At 51.4% G+C, this 17,983-nt stretch overlaps 1 protein-coding gene across 3 annotated transcripts; it reads left to right on the top strand.

Annotated features, from left to right (window-relative positions):
• Nucleotides 1-4,522: 4,522 nt before the first annotated feature.
• Nucleotides 4,523-12,722, top strand: TBXT (T-box transcription factor T; the record flags this gene model as incomplete). Of its 3 annotated transcripts, none has more annotated exons than XM_081251083.1 (8): nt 4,523-4,728; nt 5,206-5,470; nt 6,231-6,365; nt 7,187-7,248; nt 7,365-7,426; nt 9,182-9,355; nt 10,427-10,556; nt 12,449-12,722. In XM_081251083.1, the coding sequence occupies 8 exons, from the start codon at nt 4,523-4,525 to the stop codon at nt 12,720-12,722; spliced, it is 1,308 nt and encodes a 435-aa protein (XP_081107209.1). The 3 variants fall into 3 exon arrangements, with proteins under 3 accessions (XP_081107209.1, XP_081107210.1, XP_081107211.1); XM_081251084.1 differs by having other exon boundaries at nt 9,179-9,355; XM_081251085.1 differs by lacking the exon at nt 9,182-9,355.
• Nucleotides 12,723-17,983: the final 5,261 nt, after the last annotated feature.

Here is a 17,983-nt window from a genome sequence, read left to right as displayed (position 1 = left end):
AGCCGAGGGTTAAGGGTGAGGGGCAGTGGGCTTATTCCTAAAACTCAGAGGAGAAGCAGCCTCTGGAAATAGTAAATGGCAGGAACCAGAAGATGAATTCAGGAAACTGTTTGGCCTTTTCGGTGAGACACGAAACCATGGCTTCAAAGAAACAGAGCCTCAAGGACCGAGGAGACTGTGATGCAAGGCAGAGGCGAGGGACTTGGGGGATCGGGACTGTCAGAAAACCGAGGCAACAGCAGAGAAAGAAGCTCTTCCCTGGAGGCAGTAAAAACCACAAGTGACAGAGAAAAGCGAATTGATAGAGTGGTGTGGGAAAAACATCTCGCAAAGCCACTTAATAGAGGCAGAAAAGGCCAAGGGATGAAGCAGTGGAGAAGCTGAGAACAGGCAGGAAACCGGATTTGGAAGCACAGATAAGGTGGAAGCAGAAGGACTGAAATTGTTACCACAACACAGGCCAGAGCTAAAGAGATGGCTGAAGGGGCTTTCCCGGCCTTCCTGGAAAAACCGGGAGAAAGACATTCCACCCTGAAGACAAGCTATGAGCTATGAGGCCTGAGAGACTCAAGAACCCAGGAGAACAAGCAACCCGCCACAGAAGGGACCATAGTCCAGCCACCTACAGATTTCTCTTCTGCTGCCTGGGATTCCAGAACGGAGTTGCCTCTGCGCTGGAGTTTCATGGAGAAAAGTCACAATCCCAGGCGTTCAGCCTCACCAGGCTTGTTTGTTTGTTTTTAGTGTGTGAACGCCCATCAGGAAACCATACACTGTCATGTGTGACAAAGCTTTGTGGCTGAGAAAGTATAGCCAGGACGGATTTGGTCTTGAAGCACTTCCTTGGGCTAATAATCCAACTCCACACCTGCCAAGGCCACACCCTCCCGTGCACTTCCGGAGAGAGGTCTGGAAGCTCAAAATGATACCCCGACTGCCCTCTTCCTGGGGCTGCAGTGATGGGTCAGCCAGGGCCAGGGCTGAGACACTACTGAGAAAGACTTTGAGAAACAAGTCTTTGCTCTCTTCCACAAACCAGAGATGCCCCAGACAACCCAATGGCCTTTGAAAACTTTCAACGCTAAGGAGTCTAAATTATATTGTGCAACTTTAAAAACCGTAACAAAATTCATCGGGTGTCTTTCAGTGGGATAGACAGAAAAATCACTAGTGACAGAAAAGATTTGCTATCAAGCGCCCTTTATATGTTGTCTTAAATTTAGGACGCAAATGCTTTTGTTAAGTCTGCTTCACCAGTATGGACGAAGGGCTCACCTGAAGAACAGAATGAAAAAAAAAAGTTGAGGAAAACACACCCACACATGCAGTGATTAGCACTTGAGGTTTGCATTTTCATACGTGCGCGCACGCACACACGAGCACACACACATCATGTATATACAGATATGTACATCCATCATGTGTACAGTATATTCTACAGTGAGCACAAACTATCTAATCAAAAATCAATTTATTTTTTAAGGAAGAAGAAAAAATAAAAGAAGGAAACTGGAGGGCATGGCGGGGGTCCCACAACGCTGTCCCTGCCCTGACTGCCCTTGAGCCTGTTATGGCACCATTGATACCCGCTCCCACAAGACAAATGGTTTTGTTGCTTGAGAGGGGGGTGGGTCTGGGGAAAACCGCCTCTCTGGGAAATGAGGGGTGTGTGTGTTTTTATGTGCTTTTTTGTAAAATGTTTCCTAAGTTATTGGTGGAGCCTAAGGCCCAGCCGTAAGGCCTTCACTTATTTTTCTGGACCGGCTGGCTAGACTTCCCAACGGGAGAAAGACCTTGGGAAAGAAACATCTGGGGAGCCCTGGCCCCTCCTCCCCCAAGGAAGCACCTTGTTATTAACTGGGAATTCTTTATAGCTGGGCGGGAGGAAGTTTTTGGCTGTAAACTGTCATGCACGGCAGCCTTCATTGAAAGGACCCGGAGAGTGGAGACGCTTATCCTGAGAACCAAGGAACAAAGATCCAGAAAATCAGGCACAGAGAAGAAAGGAAAAATACTAGGCGGCGACAGTCCGGAGACCTCCGCAGCTACGGCGCAGCCCCTAAGCCCCGGCGTCTCGCCCAGCTGCGCGCTGAGCTTCCGCGCGCCTCTCTGGAAACCTGGACCTTCCTTCTGGAGGGAAGAAATGTCGCTGCTCACGTTTGAGAGCTAACATTCTTTTCTGCCGGGGCTTTATTCTTATTTGTCCGTGCCCCCTCCCGTTCGTGGAGCCGAATTGAAATCGGAACCACAGTTACTGGAGCGACCTGGTACCCGCGCTTCCAGACTTTGGGAAAATCGACCCCGAAGCATCAGCGCCAAGAAAGCTCCCGCCTCAGGGGACAAGGAGTGTCCTTGCTCCCGGGCTGGGGTTTCAGAGACCCCCAACTGCCTGGTACCCACGCTTCTTCCTCCTCCACCTCACACCCACCCCCCTTTATTCTAAGTGCGCAGGCTCGGGAGGTCTCAACCGCACAGATGACCTTTAGACATCTTTAATTTCTCCGGAAAGCCTCCCAAAGCCTATGGCCCGAAGAGCCGGGTGGAAGGCGACTCAGCAGGGTCCGGGTGCCGGGAGCAAATGAGGTCCTTTTGCTGCCTCTTTCCAGAAGGAAACTTTCCCCCTCGGGTCAGCTCCCTGGGCATTTCCGTGCATCCTAGACAACAAAAGAAACTGAGAAATGCGACAGTGGTGGGGGTGCGCCGGGCCTCGCGACTCCGCAGGCCCCATCTGGAGAGGGGCGGAAAGGTAGCCGGGGGAGCGCGCTCACCCCTCCCCAGGGGGCTGCGGGCGCGCGGTCCCTCCCTCGGTCCCCCGGCATTCTCGACCCCGGAGCGAGCCCGGCCCCGCGCGGGGCAGGGCAGGGTTATCGCGGGGCGCAGAGTCCACGACCTCCCCGCAGAGCCAGCCCCCTTGCTAAGGCGCAGGGTTGTTCGGAATGGGTGCTCCGCCGATGCGTGGCTTTTCCCAGAGGGCGTGAGGTGGGGTGAGCGCCGAGCAGACGCGGGGAACCGAGGCGGGGCCACGCGCCCTCTTTACCGAGGCGCGCAGACCGCGTCCCGACGCCGAGCATCTGCTGCCGTCCCCCTTCCGGGGCCCCCGTTTTAGGGGGAATGTTATTGTCTGAAGAGACCCTACTGAACTACTTCCTGCTCTTTGTCATCTTTCCTTCGCTCTCCTCGCGGAGGTTCTCCCCGAAAGGTGATAAACCACTCGAGCCCCGCACGGCCGGGCGCTGCGGCCGGCCGGGTGGGGAGACGCCCCTGGAACCAGGCTCGCCAGGAACGCCTGGCCCGCCCCCTCCCACTCCCACCTTCCGCGAAAGCAGAGACCAAAACCCACAGAAGTGGAGCCACCTCTCGGGTTACACTCAGTGCACGCACAGACCTCGTCCTCAAAGTCCTGCTTGGATAAGGGGGGAGCGAGGAAACATCCCCAAAGGGGTCGCTTGGTTGATTTCGGCCTATCTCCCTCTCGGGGCGCTGGATGCGCCCGTGGGCAGACTCCGACGTGGGCCCTCCCTTTCCAGACAGGCGAGGGCTGCGGAGAACAGGGGACGCCGGATGGGCTGATCCATGGTCGTGGGTGTTAGCGGAGTCACCTGAAGCGCCGCGGGCCGAGGGACGTGTCGGGACGGGACCGGGTTCGGTGGCGGGCTGAGCCTTCGGAAGAGCGGAGACCAGCCCGACCCGGGCTAGGCACAGGGCGCGCCCTTAAGCGGCGTTGTGCGCGATGGTCGCTGGCGAGGGACGGACACCGACTCCAGGCTGGCACACCTGCGGGGTCCCGGGTGCGCTTCGAGAGAGAGAGAGAGAGAGAGAGAGAGAGAGAGAGAGAGAGAGAGAGAGAGGAGGGCCCCGCGCGCGAGAGTTGGGGAGCTTCGCGGGCAGCCGGGCAACTCCTCGGCGAGGTGCGTGCCGGGGCGAGCTCGGGAGCCCTGTCCGTCCATCCCCACCCCGTCCGTCCCCCATACCCTCCCGGCCTTCGGGGCCAGCCCGGCCGCTTTGATGGAGGTGCAAACATTTGGAGGAGGGCGGAGGTGTAGGCGCTGGGCCGGGGCTCGCGGGGCCTGGCTCCGGATTTACAGAAGGTAGGCGCGGGAGCCCATTGTCGGCCCCCCCGCCTCCGCGGCGCGCCAGGCTGAGTCTGATATGGCCGCTCGCGGCCAATGGGCAGCGGCCCTGGAACTTCAAAGGGCGCGCGGCCCAATCCGCCGCGCCCCCTCGGCGGCTCTCGAGGCTCTATTTATGCCGAGGGGCGATTTTCTCTCCCTGAGACCTCCTCCAGTAGCTCCTTGCGGGAGTTCAAGTGGAATAACCTTCCCCCCACCCCTTTCCCCCGCCCCTCCCCCCCGGATCTCTGTCCTCGCCCTCCTCCCGGGTCTGTGCTGGCACCCGGGTGCCGTCGCAGGTCTTGGCCCGAGCGGCCCCTCTTCCTGGAAGAGCGGCCGCCTACTGGGGCGAAGGTGGCTCTCGGGTAGCAAGTCGGGGCTTCGGGGGGCGGTGGGGAGGGGCGGGCGGGAGGATGAGCTCCCCGGGCACCGAGGGCGCGGGGAAGAGCCTGCAGTACCGGGTGGACCACCTGCTGAGCGCCGTGGAGAGCGAGTTGCAGGCGGGCAGCGAGAAGGGCGACCCCACGGAACGCGAGCTGCGCGTGGGCCTGGAGGAGAGCGAGCTGTGGCTGCGCTTCAAGGAGCTCACCAACGAGATGATCGTGACCAAGAACGGCAGGTAGGCGCGCACCAAGCCGGCGTGTGCCACGCACTCGGGCGGGCCGGGCAGCCGGGCTGCAGGGTTCCTTACCTTCCAACACTTTCTCCCTGTCTTTTTGCTCATTTCCGCTCAGACTGGGGAACAGACCCTTGTGGCTCCTAATTGTCCCTCTGGGACTTCGCGTAATCCTCACTTCTGGGCACGAGGGACTCCCGGGGGACTCCCCCGAGCCGCGCCTCGCCCACGCTTGCCCCGAGGGCTGGGCCCGGGTGCTGCAACCCTCTGCCAGCTCCTTTCCCGCCCTGCCTTTGGAGGCCAGGGCGTAGTGAGGAGGGCGCCTGTGGATCTAGGAGAGTCCTGGGAAGGGGGGAGCTCGGGCGTCCCCTTTGTAAGTTCCCAAGGGGGCTCCTTTTTGCTCCAAATGCAGATGCCCCTGCCTTCTTCGTTCTAACGGGTCAGATCCGGGGTCCTCCAGCTGCGCTCCTTCCTTTCCAGGAGGATGTTCCCGGTGCTGAAGGTGAACGTGTCTGGCCTGGACCCCAACGCCATGTACTCCTTCCTGCTGGACTTTGTGGCGGCCGACAACCACCGCTGGAAGTACGTGAACGGGGAGTGGGTGCCAGGGGGCAAGCCTGAGCCCCAGGCGCCCAGCTGCGTGTACATTCATCCCGACTCGCCCAACTTCGGGGCGCACTGGATGAAGGCGCCGGTCTCCTTCAGCAAAGTCAAGCTCACCAACAAGCTCAATGGAGGGGGCCAGGTAGGTGTGATGGGGTGCGGGGACGGGGTGGCGGACGACGCGAGGAGGGGCCCCGAGACTCTGCACCTTGTCCTCGGGGAGCCTTGGAAAGGCGCTGTGTGCACGGAGGTGACATCTGCCTTCCTCAGTTCAGCCTGCAGTGTTGTTGATAGTAAACTGACGACGGTAACACCGAGGGCTGGAGAGCGGGGAGAGGGCGCAAAGCCTCCCCTGGGAACACTCGGGCAGATCTCAAGTTTGGGGGAACTTTTGCATCCTAGCCCTCAACTTTCCTAAGGGTAGAGAAAATATCAGTCTTGATAGTAAATGGTCGCTGTAGCGCTGAATATGTCCACATATTTACTGCGTGGAGTGTGAACAAACTTGTAAATCTGTTCTTTTCTACAGAACATCTTTACTTGGGGATTGTTACTGGGAGACCCGGTGTTCCCGTAAGCTGCGATCTCGCTCAGGCATTTAAAGCTGTCTGCAGCTGCCCTGGAAGCCTTAGAACTTTACTCTACCAGGTCAAAGCATTTCGTGATGGGCATTCATTGCCTTTAATGGTGTGAAGCATCCCACATTCCTTTTCCAAACTAGTCGTGAGAGCAGCACCTGATGGGAAACCTACCAACTTCAACAGGAAAGACATTTTCCTGTGAGCTGCAGGATTTTCTGCATCTTGGCTGTATTTTTCCCCTCCTCAGCAGGACAAATGGATGTTTTGTTGTCTTAACGGTAGGACTTTGATGATCACCATTCCCGTGTTTATGTCTCTCAGATCATGTTGAACTCCTTACATAAGTATGAGCCTCGAGTCCACATCGTGAGAGTTGGGGGTCCGCAGCGCATGATCACCAGCCACTGCTTCCCGGAGACCCAGTTCATAGCGGTGACCGCTTATCAGAATGAAGAGGTGAGAGGGGCACCGGCAGCCCTCGGTCTGGAGAGTGCCGCGAATGCCAAGAGCCTGTGTGATTCTTGTACTTTTAGACTGATAATGAATGCCTTGTCAAGGAATTTACCGTAACTGTAAAATTGGGACAGCGGGAGAAACGTTTTAAAATAAGTACTCATTCAAGCACTTTCCCCTTTAGTTTTCCATAAAAGTGTCCAAAACTCGAAGCATCCACTAAAGGCTCAAAATGAAAAGATGAATAAAACATTTAGGGTAAAGGACTGTAAGAATTTAAGAACAGGACTTCAGAGAAAGGGGGGGCCTCTCCTTACTCTGGGAATCTTCCTAAAAGGGTTGGGGGCATCCTTCCAAATCTGTGGTGTGAAGAGTCAACTAGATACAGAATACAGTTTAGTGCCTGTAAATCCCTATCTAAGTCTGCCCCCAAAGTACAGGCGGTTTGTGATTAGCTGGTCAAGTTGTCGGTGTTGACTGCCAACTAGAACTAGCAGTCACTATTCCTAAGCAGACCCGGGTTATGTTTTGTGCCTTGTTTGTTTGGTTGATGCACACAGAATATTGTCAGCAGTAGGTTAAACTTATTGTGAATTCCACTCGGAAAATCAGCATTTAAAAGCTTTTCATAATTGTGCTCTTCTTTATAAAATATGGTGATTACTCGGCTACTTCAGATCCAAATAGAAAAATGTACCTGGAAATAAATCTGTTTATATTTGAATATTTAAAGGGGGTGCTGGTAGTTCCTGATTTCTTGGTGCCAAATTAAATCCTCTGGCGAATGAGCAACATACTAGTAAACGCAACTTCTTGTTTTTCAGATCACAGCTCTTAAAATTAAATACAATCCATTTGCAAAAGCTTTCCTTGATGCAAAGGAAAGGTGAGAGAATTCTAACTATACCCTTTGAGCAAAGAAGTGTGCAGAAACATGAACTATTGCTGCAAATACTATGTTCTGAATGTCCTCCTTGACAATTCGCTGCACTTCTTTGGCAGAAGCGATCACAAGGACATGATGGAAGAACCTGGAGACAGCCAGCAATCTGGGCACTCCCCATGTACGGTTTGTTGCGCTCTGGCCAGATGTACCTTGTTTCAGGGGCTAGCCTGCTGGGAGCTGGGAGCTGGGGATGGAGCAGACAGAGCTTCTGGGTGCGCTTGGGGAGCACATTGCCCTTTGCTGTGCAAGGCACCTGGCCCTGTGTGTTGATGGTGTTGCTGCTGGTCCTCAATGTACTGGCCCTCAGCCTCTGCTCCATGTGGGGCTTGAGGATGCTCCCCCAGCCCACAGGACTCCTGACAGAGAAGCCTGGGGAGAATTTACTGGGGTTCTTTTGCTGTGCTTCGAGGCAGCTCCAACCATGGCCTGGATGGGTGTTTACACCCTGCTGTGTTGGACAAGAGGAGAGCCCGGCTCATATCCACTTTGAGATGGTTTCTCTTTTTGTTAATGACTGAAAACTGGAGGACCATGTTTGGAACGATGCTTATGATCACGTGTGGGTTTCCCCTTAGCCTGCTTTGGTGCTGGGAATGGCCCATCAGCTCATGCTGGAAACAGTGGAGCGTAGGATGGGAAAGTCTGCTTTAAGTCTAGCTTCCTTTAGGAGTTCCGTGAGCCAGCGAAGTGATGCAGGTCTGCAGCAGAGTCTGTTAGGAGGAGGGGCTGTGTCTAGGCCTCCTCTCCACGCAGGGAGGGGACCCCGAGAGAGGAAAGTTAGTGTTTGCTGCTCACTTCAGGAGTCTGGACGAACCAGCATGGCACCCTCCTCAAACTGTGTGTGTTTCTTTCTTTTTCTATTTCTTTTTCTTTCTTCCTCCCTCCCTCCCTTCCTTCTTCCTTCCCTCCTTCTTGTCATCTTACGGACTAATTTAACACACAGCTCTCCTAAGTGGCTCATGGGCTGCCGTGTCATAGAGCAGAATATGAACAACTGCTTTGGCAAGTGATGGAGCCCAAACTTTGTGGCCACATCTGGACCTTCCCCTCATTTCAATGTTGTCTGAAGAATTGTTTGTAGTTTGGGAATTGGAGCCAGAGTTGTCGTCCTCCTAGTGGTTGTTTTTCTGATTTCTTTTTTAAAGTTAAAAAGGAAATGGAGAAGAAATTGGAGTTTTAAAGGAGGGCAGGGCAATGTTGGAACAATTTTCTGATTGATGTGTAAGGCGGGGAGAGTGTGGGCCTAAAGCAGAAGAAAGGTGAGCAGAACATGGGTGCCCCTGCAGCCAGGACAGTAGCCCCTCCGTGTGATGGTGTGGGGTGGGACGAGGGGCGCTCGCCCTAGGTGTCCTGAATGCGCCTGGCTCTGAATCTGAATTCTGTCTCTTTTTTACGTTATATTCAAGCTCAGCAGTTAGGCCCTGAAAGCTCACCTGCCTGCGGGAACGGAACATCCCGTAAGAGGCTGGGAGGATTCTGAGGGTGTTCAGGAGGCCTCAGGCTTGGCTGAGGTCGGGGTCAGTCTCCCAGGGTTTCGGCTGTCCTGTGGGTTTAGAAACCTTGGCCAGCCTGTGGTACCTGAAGACTCCGCTGGGTCCTCGGTGTTCACGAATCCTGAGCAAAAGATCCACCACTTCCTGGCCTCTGCCCTCCTGTCTTTTGGTAGTTTTTGTTTGTTTGTGTGTTTTGGGTTTTTTGGGGGGCCATGCTGCTCAACCTGTGGGATCTTAGTTCCTTGACCAGGGTGAACCCGGTCCTTGGCAGTGAGAGTTCGGAGCCCTCACCTCTGGACCTCTGGGGGCTTCCCCTCCTGTCCTTTAAATGGTGGAAGTGATGCAAAAGTCAGGCACTCAGCATTCTTCTCTCACAGCAGGGGGGTGGTTGATTCCTGGAACCAGCGCCCTGTGTCCACCTGCCACCCCTCACCCTCAGTTTGGAGGCCCCCTCTCTCTTCCCTCCACGCACGGCTGTGAAAGGTACCCGGCCCTGAGGAACCACCGCCCAGCCCCCTACCCCAGCCCTTATGCGCATCGGAACAATTCTCCAAGTAAGTCCTGAGCGGAAGGAGGCTGGGGCTTTGGGGGTGGCCGGAAGACCTCTGGAAAGGGAAAGGCAGTCTGCAGGGCTCCAGAGAGCAGGCTCTTGATCGGCTCAGGAGGGACCTTCTTTTCATGTCCATGTTACTGCTGGCTCGACCACAGAGACATCCAGTCCAGGGGGCCTTTGGGGCTGAATGTGACCGTTATTGCTCCAGCGTTCTTATTCCAGGACTGTGGGCCCATGTCTAGGCGCCCAGGTTTGGATATTTTATGAACCCTTTGAAAGTGATGATGTCGGGCCAGCCAGGCACTCGAGTTACTGGCTTGACTGACACACGTGTGTTTCTCCAAGTATGGTACCCGGGTCAGCAGCCCCAGTATCATCTGAAAAGCCCCCAGATTTACAGAATCGGAAGCTCTAGAGGTGGGCCCAGCACTTTGTGGTTTAACAAGCCCCTAGGCGACCCTGGTGCAGGCTTGAGTCTTGTGATCAGCGGGCCAGACCATGAAGATCCCTGGACCTAATTCTCTCTAACACCATGGATGCCCAGACTTCATTTTGTCTGGCTCCAAAAGGAGGGAAAAAGCGAATGAACACCATAAAACAATGAAGCAATTAAAGCTTATTTGAAATGAAAGGAGCTTATTTGGGAAGGAAATAGTTGTCCAACCAGAGGCTAGAAGATCATATTTTAAATTTTGCCTGGTTTCTAAAGCCCTTTTAATTCTTAAGAAATAATCTTTTGGGGAAAAGGCAGGTTAAAATTACATTGATTTTATGTTTAAAGATAAGTAATCCTCAGTCATGTGATAGTAGGATTCCATTTCTACAGGGCAGCTAGTGATCTAATGATAAAGAAAAAGCCTGGGTACTGGAATATATTCAAATATATACATTTGACAATAAGGATTAGCCTTTGATGACCAATTTAGCAGAGGCTAGTGGACTGTTTTCTCTACTTAACATCGCACACATTTTGTTTTCAATGTCGGGTAGCTCCAGCTGTTGGAAGTATTTCAATGCGTTTTGTCACTCTTGGAAGATCCCATCAGTAATGACACTTTCTTATGTCCCGTAGCCTATTCTGACAATTCACCTGCATGTTTGTCCATGCTCCCGTCCCACGACAATTGGTCCAGCCTTGGAATGCCTGCCCACACCAGCATGCTTCCCATGACTCCGAATACTGGGCCTCCTACGGGCTCTAGGTAATGTATGTCTGGGCAATGATGCAAACTGTCCTGGGAACTCTTGAGTGCCTATGACGTCATGCCATCTCAGTCACTGGCCTCTATTCTGCCCTTCTCTTACGGGTGTTGGGTTTTTGTTTATAACTTGACCATTCAGCCAGGTGTGTCCGGGGACCCCAGGTTACATGACTGCTGTGAGTGCCTGCTTCAGCCTGTTCTTTGGGAAGACCAGTTGCTCCCTCAGGTTGGATGGGAGCTGGGCTGTGATGCAAGGGAACCAGGAACCCTATCCTGGCTTTGCTATTCACTAGTTCTTGTGATGGACAAGTCTCTTGAGCCTTGTTTCTTCAAGAAAAGGGCACTAAATAACCCCAGCCTCAGCCTGTCTTTACAGGGTTATTGGGGTCAGTAGGTGAATTTTGCAGAAATGTTTCCAGAACCTTTTTTGACAGGCGAATTTAAATTAAGGAAATAACTTTGTTGGATTTCTGTGGATATAGAATCAATGTTCTTAACGTGTACGCTGGGTAACTTGTAAAGAATGATGACTATTTTCTTAACTTGAAAATCATATAGAGGGAGCCTGGCTGAAAGAAATCAAGCCGGTCGGTAAATGTACTGCATTTCTTCATAGGATTGTTACAATAGAGAACTAAAATAACAAAGCTAGAGGTCAGTCCACATTTTCTAATGAGGAAATGGACTCAAAGATATTAAATGATTGGACAAGTTGGCTTACAGCAGACTGAGTCTGTAGACAAGGCATCTTGACCTCAAAAGCAACGCAGTTTCTGTGTGTAGAATATCGCTATTTGCCTAAGATCTTAATTCTTTATTTTTAGGAAACAATTCCTTTAAAATAAGAATCTAATTGTCTACTGTTAAAAATAAAGCAAGCAATACATAATCAGCAGGCTCTTCCGGGGCTCTGAAGGCACCTAGAAAACTGATGTAAATTGGATGATCTGTAGGTTACAAAGGGCCCCCCCCTCCCCGAGGATGTTAGAGGACGTCAGTGTATCTTGGAGCCTTGTTTCTCTGCATCTGTAAAATGGGGATGGTAACCTACCTCACTTAACTCAGGCCTTTTTGCACGTTCAAATGCATCTGAAGCGCAGGACATGGCTTGGTAAACTGTACAGCCCACGACAGTGTACCGTCTCATTATTAATTTATGAAAGGATTCTACTATAAGAGAGAGACATTTTCCTGAAACAAAATTGTAGCCTACTGTGATGCTATTCAAGCCTGTGTTCCCAGACCCGGGGGTTTAATACCCATTTCCAATTCCTTCTTTCAGAGATGGGGAAACAGAGCCTCAGAGGCGGTCGCAGAACAAGGCTAACGTGATAAAGCTAATTAATTGGGGTTTGCTTCCGGGTCTCACTGCTGGTGCACTTTCTGCTGTGGGTCAGGCTAACTAACGCGTGCGGAGACGTGCTGCCCATACAGCAGCCACTGGATGCTCACCCTCCACCACTCGGTGTTTGAGAAGCGTGTCGTCTCCCTCGAAGGGAATCACTGCAGGGTGGGCGGCATGCTAGTTAGCAGATACTTAAACACATCCTCTGAAACATCTGATTCAGTATATCTGAGAATTTTGGATTCTGAACATGAGCGCAAAGCTGGAGTATTTTGCTCTGCCAGGAGTTATGTCTACGTCAGCAGCCTTTTTAACTATTGATTTTGTCCTAATGATTTTGTTCATTGCTAACACATGAGACAATATCTTCTATGCACGTCAGAGTGTGGTTTAATAACACAGAGGAAGTGGCCCGTTTGAAAGAAAGCTGCCATATAACCCACTTATCAGGAGTGGGATTTGGGGGGTTTGTTTTCCCCTCCCGCAGCGGATCTGGAGCCCCTTCCCAGGTCTCTCACTTGTCTGTTCTTCCACTTTTCCATTTCAGTCAGTACCCCAGCCTGTGGTCCGTGAGCAACGGCACCGTCACCCCCGGTGCCCAGACGGCAGGGATATCCAACGGGCTGGGAGCCCAGTTCTTTCGAGGCTCCCCTGCCCACTCTGCCTCTCTCGCCCATCCAGTCTCGGCTCCCTCCTCCTCGGGATCCCCACTGTATGAAGGGGCCTCCTCGGCCACAGATATTGCCGACAGCCAGTACGATGCCTCGGCCCAAGCCCGCCTCCTGGCCTCATGGACGCCCGTGTCACCTCCGTCCATGTGAGCCGGAGCCTGTGTCTTAACGACGCAATGACTTTCTCGTGGCAGCAAGTCTTGATTTGATTGGTAGGCTCATGGGGCGGGGAAGGGAATAAAGCCTGTTAACCTCACTTTAAATAAGAGGAGAATACACGTTCCGTACGAGAGCCCCGCTGACACCACCTTTGCTCATCCTCGGTGGTGGCAGTGCCAGTGCCGTCCTGGGTCCTTGTGTGCTGCAGGTGAAGTCAAGTGTGCAAGCAATGCAGTTGGCCTAACTCGCCGTGATTCACAGTAAAACGGACTTGCTAGCGTGCAGGAACTTTGTTTCTTGTACAGCACGTAGGTGACTCTGGCACATGAGTATGTAAACTCCACTGGTCCTACTCTAGTGAGATACAAAGCACGCTTTTAATTCTCTTCCTTGTTGCTTTCAAGTAGCCTTCAGGTCCCCTTTGTGGCAGGGGTCACAGTTGGAGCTGAGCTGTGAAAGACAGAATGAAATCATAGTTGAGGAGGGCAGATTGTAGTTAAAAGGGCAGTGTCCAGCTCTGCCGACTAGAATGTGTTTATTTTACGCATATGTAGCTAATCTCTTGTACTGTTAAACCTACAACTGTTTATACTTTTCTTCTGATAATGTAGCCAAAGACAATCAGCAGAAAGCATTTTCTGCAAAATAAAGGCAATGTGCAAAATTTGGTTGGTCTAGTTATTATTCAGACTTCTCCTCTTTCGGAATGAGATTTTGCTGTTCGTTATAGCTGATGGTTAAGACTGTCCTGGAGAAGCGTTTCAATCTGTTCCAGACTTTAATATTTTACCTGATCAGTTGCAGGACTGGAAGTGAAATTTGCATACATTTATTTACTCAATGCTAATTGCCACAAAATGCAAACAGTGTTAAAAGATTTTGGAGAGAGTTAAATAGCCCTGAATCATGAATATGGTAATGGCAGAATGTAGAACATACAGATGCCATAAAGATTAATATGGGATGTCTACCCCATTCAAGCAAAAATACGTAAAATGAATTGACAAAATGTTACAGTTTATAAATGTAAGGTGTAGTTGCCACAGTCATTTAAACAATATGGCACTTGTAAATATCTTTCCTGCAGGTAAGATTTCCCAGCAGTGAGTCAGAGCCGCGCTTGTGCTAGACTGGGGCAATTTCTCCATCTAGTGGCGGGATCCTTACTTTAATCCTACTGGTTCAAGCGTGATATTCTGAACCTCTGCTTTCTAAAAGAGTGTAAACTTAGAATGTAAGTGTAAAGGGCTGTATTTTTACTGTGTGTGTGCCTGCTTTCCAAGTGGGACGTGCTTCTTGTAAACTATTTGCCACTTAAACTTTTTCTGGGTTTTATTCCTACTAGGTTTTATTGCAACTCATGTAGAAATACCCCAGATCAGAAGATTTCTTGATATAAAAGTATTGGAAGAATATTTTTTTAAAAAAAAACACTGCTCAAGTAGGACTGGGAAGTAAACTGGCCTCAGTGGTCTGGCCCCAGGCGTAAGGTCTCCTGGAGAAGGGTGAGGGGCCTTAGGGAAGGAGGTGAGGGGTGGATGGTACACACTGCGCTCCCGGGATCCTATAGTGCAGGTGTTTCCCAGGAAGCTTGTCTGTCTCCTCCATCACCCTGACTGCTCTCTGAAGGCTGGGACTATATTCCAAGGACATTCCCCAGCCCCCGTCCCTTCCCAGGCCTTACAGAGCGCTAATGAGCAATGACTGACCTGTAGACGAAGAGGAGCCTGGGTCCACTGAGACTCGAGCTTATTGAGGAGGTGTTCCCGGGAGCACTGCCGGGGGACGTGGCCCTGCTCCACGCTGGGGGCTGCGGGGAGACAGAGTCACACAGTCCGGACCCCAGGGACCTTCTACTAGGGCTTTGACATGGTTGAGTTTCTAAAGGTGACCCAGAGTTCAAATTCAAGGAGTTCATATTTTAATATACCAAATAGCATCTTTTCAGCTATGCAGTGGGGCAGTGGCAGCCGCATAGCGCAAGGAGCCTGCAACTTGGTACAAAAGGCCTGGATATGAGTGTCCATTTGCCTCCCTTGCTGTGGGACCCCGGGAAAGTTAGTTACCACTCCAGAAGTTCAAGTTCCTTATCTGTCAAGGTGGAGAAAGAAAAAACTGGGTGGTGTTAAAATGGATCTGTTTTACCCTGAGCACACATCAGAGCCTCAGTGTGTCCCATCAGCCAGTTGAAAAATGCTGTGAAATCTATCAGCAAGAAGAAACTTAACCTATAAGACACCAGGACTTTTCATCAACAGCATACAAAGGAAAAGGACTGTGTCACACAAGAGGAGGGAAAGGAGAAGTAGAAGTTATTGGAATGCCAGCATCTGAAGAGGATTTCACATTGTTGGGAGGGGTGCTGCATCTGAGCCTGGGTGACAGTACAGACGGCAGAAGGTGGCCACAAGTAGAGAGAGGACAGCTTACCCCCCTATTATCCTTCCCTGCATTTTAACCTGTAATTACTGTCTACCACGGACGGACAGAAGACCTGTGTTAGCAAACATTATTCTTCTTAAAATAAAATTTGGCTTTAGAAACAAGAAAGGGGACTTCCCTTGTGGCGCAGTGGTTAAGAATCCGCCTGCCAAGGCAGTGGACATGGGTTCGATCCCTGCTCGGGGAAGATACCACATGCCGTGGAGCAACTAAGCCCGTGCGTCACAACTACTGAGCCTGCGCTCTAGAGCCCGCAAGCCACAACTGAGCCAGTGTGCCACAACTACTGAAGCCCACGCGCTTACAGCCCATGCTCCGCAACAAGAGAAGCCACCGCGATGAGAAGCCCGTGCACCGCAACGAAGAGTAGCCCCCCGCTCACCGCAACTAGAGAAAGCCCGCGTGCAGCGACAAAGACCCAATGCAGCCAAAAATAAATAAATCTATTAAATAAAAATAAAAACAAGAAAGCACTGTAATTACAAAGACATTTATTAATGGGAATAGCAAAATCCCTTAGAAAACCAAAAATACAAGTAAAGCAAAACAAAACCTACAGCTGGACACTTCCATGTGAGAAGGTGCAATGTCCCATAGGTGAATGCATGGGAAGGGGCCCGGTAAGACGTCCGATCCATGGTATAAGGGCTGCAAAGGAGCATCCACACCTGTTTTCTCTGCAGAGCATCTTTCTCTGGTGAAAGTTTGAATGGACACATTTTCCCAGATCCTCAATCCCATGTTTCCTCTTTCCTAAAGCTGGTCTGCTTGAGAAGGGCCTTGAGGTGGAGGGTCCCCGTTCCCAACCTTTCACTACTGCCCTTTTTCCACTTAGAAGAAAGGTTTACGGCCGACTCACCAGGATCTTCATTGACTCAGGTGTAAAAACCTCCGGACATCAAAGGAAAAGACAATTGTTCAATTCTAAGGCCTCATAAAGGTTCCCAAACTCCCCTCCCCAGTAGATCCCGCTAAGAATCCACATGGTAGAGGATGCTGCTTCCCGCACCCAAACACACATCACTTAGTTCCGGCCAGCCCAGAGAAAGCTCTCCGATCTGGCTCCCAGTTTTAAATTCCTGGGAGCGGATAACCGCTATCATTCTGGGTGCTTATTATGTGCCTATCACTGTTCTAAGTACATTGCTTGTGTCACTTTGACCTCCTAAGAAACCTCTCCTCTTTTTACAGAAAAGCAGGTGGAGGTACAGAGAAGTATAATATCTTGTCCACGGTCAGGTCATACAGCCAGCGTGGGGAGGGGTAAGAGGTGCTCCCGGGAAATCTGAGTGTGGAGCCCCTGCTTGCTCCCTGTGTGCTTGGCCCAGCAAAGCAAGTCAGGTGGCTTCCCTGGTCTAATCACGTGGGACCACGGAGGGTCGAGCGGGATGCACAGAGGTGCCTGCCATAGTACTAGGAGAAGGGTCTGGTGAGCTGTTAGAATCACAAGAGGCATCTGATACCTTTTTTTTTTTTGCGGTACGTGGGCCTCTTACTGTTGTGGCCTCTCCCGTTGCGGAGCACAGGCTCCGGACGTGCAGGCTCAGCGGCCATGGCTCACGGGCCCAGCCGCTCCACGGCATGTGGGATCTTCCCGGACCGGGGCACGAACCCGTGGCCCCTGCATCGGCAGGCGGACTATCAACCACTGCGCCACCAGGGAAGCCCCGCATCTGATACCTTGATGACGGCGTGCAGTGAAGACATGGCTTACCCTGCCTTACAAGGACCTGAGACTGGATGCTGAGGTGGAGGTGGGGATAGGGCGCAGGGACCAAGATGCTGAGGTGTGACTGGACCGTGAAAGAGTAAGAGCCGCCCATGGGCCTGCAGAGCGTCCACAGTGCGTTAGTGGGTCACCCCGAACCTCCACGCGCTGCTGTTGCCCAGCCACCGCCCCCCCCCGGGCCTCCCTCCCTCCCTTCACAAGTCTGTGTTGAACACACCTTATGTGCCAGGCCTGGGGATGGCTGTCGGAGGTGGTGAGGGAGTTTGTTACCTCACCCAAAATTGTGAAGATATTCTCCAAGTTTTCTAGAATTTGTGTGGTTCTTAGTTTTATACTTAGGTTTGCTCTATACCATACATTTTTTTTTCTGAGTATGGAATCAGGTAGGGGGTTACTTTTCATTTTTTTCCATGGAGATGTCTAGTTGTTCCACCTATGGTTGTTAAAAAAAAATGTTCCTTTCTACATTGGTTAACAATTAATTGGCCATACAGGTATGGATCTATGCTTCACTTTCTATTCTGTTCTACTGATCTGTTTTCCTATCTTTATGCCAGTGTTTCACTGTCTTGCTTTTTAATTAATTAATTAATTATTTTTTGGCTGCGTTGGGTCTTTGTTGCTGCGCATGGGTTTTCTCTAGTTGCGGCAAGCAGCGGCTACTCTTTGCTGTGGTGCGCGGGCTTCATTTGTTGCAGAGCATGGGCTCTAGGCGTGCAGGCTTCAGTAGTTGTGGCACGTGGGCTCAGTAGTTGTGGCTTGCGGGCTCTAGAGCGCAGGCTCAGTAGTTGTGGCGCACGGGCTTAGTTGCTCCACGGCATGTGGGATCTTCCCGGACCAGGGCTTGAGCCCATGTCCTCTGCATTGGCAGGTGGATTCTTAACCACTGTGCCACCAGGGAAGACCCTCACTGCCTTGCTTTATAATAATTCTTGAATTTAAGGAGTGTAAGCTCTCCAACTTTATTCTTCTTTATTACTTTATAATATATATATATATATACACATACATATATATACCTCTTACAAATGGTTATTATTTTTGGTTTAAACCATCAATGTGTGATATAATATTTACCCTT

Source organism: Mesoplodon bidens (genome assembly GCF_964165515.1).
Source record: "Mesoplodon bidens genome assembly, chromosome: 12".
Classification (NCBI taxonomy): domain Eukaryota; kingdom Metazoa; phylum Chordata; class Mammalia; order Artiodactyla; family Ziphiidae; genus Mesoplodon; species Mesoplodon bidens.
This window is presented reverse-complemented; position numbering and strand designations above follow the sequence as displayed.